This window comes from Lampetra fluviatilis, chromosome 44, assembly GCF_964198595.1.
Source record: "Lampetra fluviatilis chromosome 44, kcLamFluv1.1, whole genome shotgun sequence".
Lineage (NCBI taxonomy): Eukaryota > Metazoa > Chordata > Hyperoartia > Petromyzontiformes > Petromyzontidae > Lampetra > Lampetra fluviatilis.
In genome coordinates, this window is record NC_136318.1 from 344,528 (window position 1) to 353,853 (window position 9,326).

The 9,326-nt window shown below is 48.8% G+C and overlaps 1 protein-coding gene across 3 annotated transcripts in view; it reads left to right on the plus strand.

Annotated features, from left to right (window-relative positions):
* Nucleotides 1-4,720, plus strand: part of LOC144947213 (hepatocyte growth factor receptor-like) — a 52,200-nt gene extending 47,480 nt beyond the window's left edge. For all 3 annotated transcript variants that reach the window (XM_078876405.1, XM_078876406.1, XM_078876407.1), the window contains exon 20: nucleotides 110-4,720. In XM_078876405.1, coding sequence (XP_078732531.1) covers nucleotides 110-326 — 217 coding nt within the window. In that variant the 3' untranslated portion in view covers nucleotides 327-4,720. The remainder of the gene's footprint in view (nucleotides 1-109) is intronic.
* Nucleotides 4,721-9,326: the final 4,606 nt, after the last annotated feature.

Genomic DNA, 9,326 nt, shown 5'->3' on the forward strand with positions numbered 1-9,326 from the left:
GCGGAAGTGTAGCGGTTAGCGTGCTGCGCTATGAATCCGGCGTCCCGGGTTCGATTCCTGCTCACGGCCAACACCAGTGACGATTATTTTAACTGGTTTATCTTTGTAGGTACGTGCTCATGCTGGACTGCTGGGGGCCGACCGCCGGGGATCGGCCGGACTTCCCTGAGCTCGTGAGCCGCCTGGAGCTGCTGCAGTCGTGCCTCATGGGCGACCACTACATCACGCTGCGTGTCGCCTACGTCAACCTGGAGTCGCCACCGCACTACGCCGCCTCGCCCTCCGCCGATACCGATCCAGTCACCCCGGTCACCGAGCTCTCTTAATGCCCCTTCTCCTCCGCACGATCGAGCTGCGCCAGAGCCACGGCTAGCCAACGGCTCTGCTGGCCGGGTTGTTTTATCCACTGTAGAGGCTGAGCCGTGCCGCTTTAATGCCACACACGTGGTGAACAAGTTGAGACGCGTGTGGCCGACGTGCTGACGCCGTGACCTCGGTGTACTGACTGACGTCACGCGTAGTGAATGTGTCATTCGGCCCGCTCCTGGCCTTGCTTAGACCCTAAACGGATTCTGATGCCTTGGTTTGATTTTGGCTCCACACGGCAAGCAACCAGTGGCAAAACCACCCATACCGTGAGGCTAGGATGTACCAGTGAGTGGTGTAGTCAACTGTGGTCATCCTATAGGGAGACTCTAGCCCCTGCCACAGAACATTTAACTGGTGTAGTTTTGTATAGAATGAGGACCTATCTTCATAGAAGCGTCCCTTGCCTATGAACATCTGTCAGTTCACCAGCATTGAATTAAGCCTGTCTCTGCAAATGAGACATTCAATATCAAAATCAATCCAGAGTTTGCTTGAATTGAACCAATGCTGTTGCTGATAAATTTCACTCCCAAAAGGCCGTTTGACTGATAGGATGTGTTAAAGAATACTTTTTTTTATGTGGAAAAACAAATATGGAAGGGAGGCTTTATTTAGCATGAACATTCTCCATGACACATAATGATTCATTTGTGATTGGAGTCACGTGTCCAATCTCATAGTGATTGAACTGTAGAGGGGCTGAATTAATATGATTCCACAACCGCTGAACAAGTCAACAAATGCTGCACGTAATTACTCATTAACGGAAAGAAGTTTTGCCAATATGCATTGACATTTAATATTTAAGGTTTACAGATTGTGGTCAGTTGAAAGTCAATACATTCTTGGGAATTACATAGCAAAAAAATTCGAAATATTGAACACTGCAAATATTATGGTGGTGTCATCCACATGCATCCATAGTCATTGTACATGCTAATTGTCTAAATCAGAATTCTTATCAGAAAATGTATTTATCCTGGAGCAAATCCGATGGGCTATGAAGCTCTTTTTTCACAGATGTCCATTAGGAGTGGGTCAGCAAGTAACAACAACAAACAATACAACAAACGATAGGAGTGCAAAATAAATTGTATGGGGTAGAATGTATGACTCTGGAATGTACACTTAGCATACGTTAATGGTTTATCTTGCAGTCATATATCGTTTTATTTTTTTCGAGGACACTGAGAACAAATTTCATATTCATATGATCTACAGCTTGCTCGAAGGTGTCACGTTCCTGCTTCATGTAACCATATGTATTAATTGTTTAAACAAACTACATTGTTCATTGTCACAAAGGGTCACGGTGAGCACGGCAGTCCGTCTCTCCAAGTGAAACTACATTTCTCTTCGGCTGATTTGGTTGCAACAGACAAACTCCGGCACACTCGGCGTGATGGGGCTTCACCGTGAAGATCTCTCGCTATGACACTTGGAACCCCAGCGGCCCTTGATTTAACAGGCCTCACATTACTGGTGACACAAAAAGTCGAAACTGATCCAGAGTTGGCTTGTGTCAAGAAATATATCCGGTGGAACATTGGTGTGGAAAACCCATAGGCCATTGGACAAATAGTGAACTGAGTTTAATATCGAGACAGATTTCTTGTTTGCTTACTATTTGTGACTCGGTGTAGCCTATCTTTTAAATGCTCATTGATTTCCCTGCTGCTTATTTCCCGTACAGGAATACCCCGCTATAAGTTGCAGCATTATATGCTGTTTTGCATATACGTTGACGATTAATGAGGGAACACATTTCCTGAAGAGTAATGTTTCGCAAATTGCGCAATAATTTTGCACATTTTTTTTTTTACTCAATGCGTGCGGTGAAAACGCACCATTCTTCGATGTAATACCACACTGTGTGTAGCGCATACCACTGAACATCCCTCCGCCATGTGAAAGGAGTTTCTTTCACATGGCAGAGGGAAGCTGTGGACTTGATGGTGTGGAGGAGTTGGACAATGTGCTGGAGTTGCTGAGGAGCTATGAAATGAAGATCTGGAACAACGAGCTGAGGAAGAGGCCAATGAAACGATACCTCCACCATCTCAACCACCACGGATATTCACTTGAAGAAGATTGTCAAGAGGCTTTTATTCAATTGGAAGCAGCAATGGACATCTTTAGAGAGGATGAGCCGAATAGAGAACGCAACGCTTAAGCTAACAGGGCATTAACCAGTGGCATCCACTGCAACGAGGAGCCGTACCCATAGCAGAAGAAGAAACATTCTGTCCAGCTGTCTTTGGACAGATTTTTTTAAGCGTTCTGCAATCAAGCCAGAAGAGACCAGAGGAGAGAGCCGGCTTCCTCTGGTGCACACTGCTCCAGCTTCATCGTCAGATGAAGGGGCACGTGATCCTGCCCCTTTGTCTGCGCAACTCCACCACGTCTCACCCCAAGAGGTGTCGATCAGCAAGCTCTTAAATAATCTCTCGTAAGTGTTATCCAAGTATTTGTCTTTAGTACTAGTTAGAATGTATGGCAACTAATGATCAAATGCATTTGTGTACACTTCATGACATTTAGTCACATTTTGTTTTTCCAGAAATATTGGTTAGTAACACAACCCCTGATTTTAATACATCTATGAAACATAAGTTTGATTTAAGTAATTTGGAGTTTAGTAGCATTTCCCAGGAAATCATTATGTATAGCGAGGGATTCCTATATATGTTTTACTGTTTGTTATGCTGAAACAAATTGTATTGTATGTGCACTAGCAGAGCCACGTAGCTTCGCCTGCATCCAGTAACAGATTAGTTCATCTGTCTCGATCAGCTCAAGTCTCCCGTAACTCACGTCACTTCTACGTGGCCACCCCCACTTCTAACCGCCCACTGTGAACACACACACCGCTCTACGCAGCACCACCCTCGAGGGGCCCTTCCGTAGCCTCGTCTTCCCCATCTTCATCTCTCCTCACTCTTTGCTCCTGTTACATTATTTTCGAATCCTTTTAATCTTATTTCCCATTCTTTCTCCTTTCTTCCATTGTTATGTTTCCATACAGGCAGTCCTCGACTTACGAACTCCCGACTTATGAACACGTACTTACGAACCAGCTTCCATGAAATATAAAAAAAAAATTTACTTACAACGCGAACTCACAATTGTAAGCTGAACCGTGGAACTATTTTGTTCAGAGCGGGAACCCTCCGCGAGATGTAATGAGTCGGCCTTGCCATGGGAGTGCGTGCATGTGTGTGAAACTGAGTGTGTGGGGAGCGGTAGTGTAGCGGTTAGCGCGCTTATTGTTCACGGCCACCACCAGTACCTAGCCTGGTGCGGTGTGTAAACATCGCCACTGGGGAGACAAAGGCGGCCGGGCGTGGTTTTGGCCACACCGCGTCGTGTGTTGTTACCGGCCTTTGTCGGTGCTCCTCGCTCACAGCACTGCTCCTACAGACTGTCAAGGCTGGCGGCCAAAGTTTAATTCCCGCCCAGGATCAACACCAGTGACGATTATCTGAATGGGACCTGGGCCTCCCCTAGGTCGACTCGGCCTCAAATGAGTACCTGGTGTGGTGTGTAAACATCGCCACTGGGGAGACAAAGGCGGTCGGGCGTGGGGCTGGCCACCCATCCCCTCGTGTATCGTGCCGGCCTTCATAGGCGCTGCTCGCTTACAGCACTTGCTACTTTTATGTTTTATTTACTAAACAGTTTTTTGTAACAGTGTTACATGTAAATGTACAATATTCCTAATTATGAGTGTAACAATTATTCCTTTTTGTTGAACATTTCATAACACTGACCGTATGGGAATTTTAAATCGAGTGCGTTTTTGTGTTGCGACGTACGAACCGTTCGACTTACGAACGGGTCTCGGGAACGAATTAGGTTCGTAGCCCGAGGACTGCCCTACATTTTAGATTTGACTCCCTTCCCTGTGGTGTAGCGACGGGTAGCTCACAAGCAGGAGCGCGGCGCTTAACTGAATCGTATCGTTTATGATCGCAAAAATTACTCGACACTTCGAGAAGTGTTGTGCCGTGCTACAGCTTATTCTGAAATGTATTTAATTGCTGAAATGCAGGAGGTCTGTTCTGATTGTTGTCTGATCTTTGAATGTCTTTATAGGTACAAAATTAAGTTGTGAGATATAATTGATTGAACGTGAGTTTGAAGGTCGATTGAGAATATAGTTTTCATTGAATGTGAATTAAGAGAGCTCTGTATGGATAGGTAATATATACTGTATATTAGATATTAGCCAATCTGTGGATTATTTTGCATATAAAAGGATGTTTCATATCTTGGTGTCTTTAGATTTAGGATAAACTGTAGTAAACTACATTGGAAAGTGTACCTGCACAATAAACACTTGTTTACTTCCACACAACACTGGGATGGCATTGCTTGTGTTGGTGTGGCATGTTTTTTGTAAAAGGCTACTTAATGATAATGAGGTAAATGAGTGTATAACTGATCCAAGAAACACTCTTATGTACCTGTACACAATGTTTCGTCAAATTGAATGTTTACTGCACAATCTCGGGTGTGCAAAAGTTATGGGCTGCTTTGTCAACTCCTATTTCATCTCAGTAGATCAACAGAACATAGACCTTGTGTGGTGCCTTCGAGTGAAAGTCGGTAGCACACCAACTGCGTGGCTTTACACCACGTGGCCTGTGAGCCAGCATGGTGGAGGCAGCGAGGGTTGGTGGATCACACCGACTCCCTTCCCGTGGAAGTCGAGGTGCGTACCCCCTGGCTTGCCAGGAGACGGCGGAAGAGTGAACATCTGGACTTGTTCCGTCTGTCAGGGATGGAGTGTTGCTGCCTCGCCGAGACGCGTGGTGCCATCGCCTGGCTCATCATTCAGTCCGGCAAAATGCGGACTTGTCTCCATCGGTATCGGGGAGATTGTTGCCACCTAGAATGTTGTGGGTTTTCTCCGGTTTTCGTTCACACGCATAATCACTCGTCGATTGGCTGAATACATCTTAATCTGCACACACACCTCGGAGTGTATCGCGGATGTGCAGTGTTGTGAGATGATATTTGCATGACTGACGCTGCAACTTGTAAACATCGATTATAACGATGATTACGGTTCAAAAGAGTGTCCGTGGTGTGCGCAGCAGTCACCTGTCAACACGTTTGCAGCACATGGCCACGCAGCGGCTTCACTGCGGTGGTTTACACACGAGCCGTAGCAGGGCTCACATGGGGCACACCTGCGACTTTACCGAAAAAACCTAAGAATAAGTCGATACAAGTATTAACAGGTTAAATACAACAACGGGACTAAGAAACTCGCGTTCTGTCCCTTTTTATCCACTACGAGGGGATGGGGATTATTTGGGGAGCGAGGTGAGAGAGGATGATCACGGTTGGCTACGTACGGTGCGAAAGAAGTTCAGCATACAGGTGCACGGTGTGGACAAGACCTGTGCCACAACGCAAGGGTGGGCCCTGTTTGAATAGGAATCTGTGCCGCACTGGAAGTGGGGAACGACAGCATACGGGGACAGATGTGGAATGCAGCACCAAATTGTACCTCGGGCGCAAGGGGTGACAACAACAACAACGCGCACACGAGCACCGCATGCGTCCAAGACGCACACCGCAGGAGATACCACGGGAGGACTTCTGGCGCCTCTGATCAAGGCCTCTAGCCACATGGCGTACATGGCGCCCATTCACACCTTGCTGCAGAATAATTGTCACATGGCACTTGGGCAGCCAAAATACGCGTGCGGCGCACACAATACTCCTCGAGACTTGTGGAACCAGAACTCACGCGCGCCCTCTGTTGGTCAATGTGAGGCTGTGTCTTGCATCACGGCGCCACACTGAGACCAACAATGTCGCTATTTCATTATACCTGATGATGATTGCTTGTGTTGCGATCGAAACGTCGTATTCTATTATTTAATTTAATTTATTATTTTATCTTTAGACGTGACTTAACCGAAAGAAACAAATAATAACAACTAAACTATTTTTTTATTTTCAGGCAAAGCCCACTGAGCTATGTAGCAGCTATTTTTCAGACGCGACTTGGCCACAAGTGATAGCTCATCGAAATGGCTTATGTAGAAATGTATATCAGCCAAATACTCTAAACGCTTGTTTCTAAAGTATGGAGGGAAAAGCCGGAGGACCCAGAGAAAATTCCACACAATCACGGGGAGAACATTCACCCTCCAAATATATACAGACGTTAGGGTCGGGATCGAACCCACGGCCTCCTGCATACTTGGTGAAGGAGTTAACATCTCCGAGCCACCGCGGCGCCCAGGAGATGACTGGCAGATCACAGGTGGGTAGATCTTGGCAGTCATCTCAGTCCACGGCACTTGGGTCTGTGGCGAGACGTCTGTGGCGATATATTAACTACCTCGCCTGGTCTACATTGTTCTTAGTACTTAAGTGTTCAGACTTACTGAGGCGCTGCTTCGTGTGTGTGTGTTAATGAGGTTAATTAATGTCCTTGTTAAATTAAGGATGTCGAGTAAGTGTATCCCAGTGTGTCCCCTCGTGTCTCGCCTGATGTTGTGTCTGAGCTCGTCTCTCCGACCTGGCCGCACGCGCGAGTTACGCGAAATGAGACCTGCCAGAGCCGTGGAGCGCACAGGTGTACGGGAACACCCCCTCCTCCTCGCCCTGCTTAGAGTGGTTTGATCCGCAGTGCACGGACACAGGTGAGGCCGCTCGGGTGAAACCAACCGAGTCCACGCGGGAGATGGGGGGGGGGATGTAACTTTCGTTCGGAGCGGAGTTCTCGGAAGAGATGTCACTGAGGCGGCTCGCTCCTTTTGCGGGAACCGCAAACCACAGGCACTCGGTTCGAGTCCCGCCCGGCGCGGAGTCATCACAGGGCCCGAAGGGGTCCAGGCGAGGAGGTCTCCGCGGGGTTGACGCCACGCACGCGTGCACCCCCCCCCCACCCCCCATTGTGGTGCTGCGTGCCCTGTGGGGGGCCAGCTGCCGGGTTCCCACCGCTGTGCCCCATTGTCCTCATGATAAGACGTTGCTAAGATCCTATAAGATAAGGCGACCCCCAACTTGTGCGCGTGTCAATGGAGCGATACAAATCTGGTTACAGACACACCTATCGAATTACTTGAGGTGTCCCCTACATCGCTTTGCTTTCAAATAAGGCGCAAGGGGAAATTCGCGTCTTATAATGCGGAGAATGCACAGCACGCAGTCAACTCCACCAGGCGTGGTACGCAATTCACTTGAGTCTGCGACCCTTAGAACGACGTGAGGATAAACTACAATATGTATTAACATCAATAAAGAGCAAGTTCCTGTTGTCTGATAAGGAGAGTTGGCTTTTCAGAAATGACGGTTGGCCCACAAGACCCAAGGAAGCCACAACACGTCGTTTACAGACGAGGAACAACGCTGACTCATCGGGTTGTCTTTGGGTTTACTTCTATTAACACGCTCCCCCGTGTAAACGTGTTAATTGACGTGTTTATTCCACCAGCCCATCGGCTCTTTAGACCAACATTATAACAGGCAGCAACAGAGAGGACTCTAGAATGGGTTCAACTTGGGTGTTCACCAGCCCGTCAAACAAACTCGTCCGCGTGGTTGGCAAGAGCACTCCACGTTGACGATGGGACCCCCCCCCTACTGTACACAGGTTGATTTTGCCTGAAACAGATGCTGCTGGGTAATAGTGATGGACCCAAGCATGGTATTGTTGATATGTAGAAACAGCACGGAGTGCTGCGTAGGGCTACGATAAGTTATGTGGTAGGTCGTGGTGCAAACGCACAAATAAAAACACCCTGAACGTCTCACCGCGGATGGTGACGTGTCCTATCCACTGCTGGATGAGGTCTCCTCCACACGTCGTGGGGTTATTTGACCATCCCTCACCATGGATGTGCGGGAAGCATAGACGCGGTGCAGACAGAAGTAGAGTACAGCAGTAATTGTGTTTCTCTCTGCCGAGGACGATGCTTGCCTGGCGTGCATTGAGATCGCCAATCCAAGCTCTTATCCAGGTTCAACGCCTGCTTAGCTTCCCAGATGGACCGCACAGCGGCGTGATAAATCACGCGGCATTGCCGGATTGTAAGACGCAGCCTGCACCCTGTAGTTTGAAGTTACAGGTCTGGGCGGTGCGTCTTATAATCCGGTGAGTGAACAGAATTGTACAAGTTGGGGGCAGGGGAGTTGCGTCTCACTCTGCGGAGGGGATTATATCACTGTAGAACAATGGACTGTATATATATATTTTTGTTGTTCCTGGGTCGTAAGTGTTAATTTCCAATTGCTTGTGCCTCAAAAGTACAGAAAATGGATATTAGTCCCCGCAAACTTTGCTTTTGTGAGCAGGACAGTGATTCTTTCAAATGTACATATTTTCAATGAGAAAACGTCCATTTGTGTCTCTCCTTAACATAAAGTCCTGGTCACAAAAGCAAAGTTTGTGGGGAACAATAGCCATTTTCTCTACTATTGAAGCATAAGCAATTAGAAGATAACACTTCGTGTCCAGGAACAAGAATCGTGTTGCAGAGTGAATTATAATCTCGGACAATGCGGGGGAGCTGCGGGCGGTCGGAGCAATCGCCCCGTGACTGCTGCCGCCAGACGCGGCATCATCACAATGCGCGTGGCGCACGGAGCCCCCCCGCGGGGGGCTGAGGGTGCGTGGCGTCGACCCCCGCCGGAGCAGCAGCGCCTCCTCCTCCTCCTCGCGACTCGCACGGGGCGGGGACTCGGGGGGCCGAGGCTCGCGGTGGCACCTCGCGAGGGTCTCCCCGCCGCGGCGGCGCTCGGTGACGGCGGTTCCGGGATTCCGCCTCCACCGACCGGGAATCCCCTTGCGCCGTCACCCCCGGGGCGGTGCTCAGTTGGTTTCGCCCGGGCGGTCTCGCCCGTGTTCGAGCGCGGCGGATCAAACCAACGGGGTGGGCGCGGAGGGGTGGGCGTGTGGGGCAGAGGTGGATAAGTAGGGGGCGGGCGGGGGG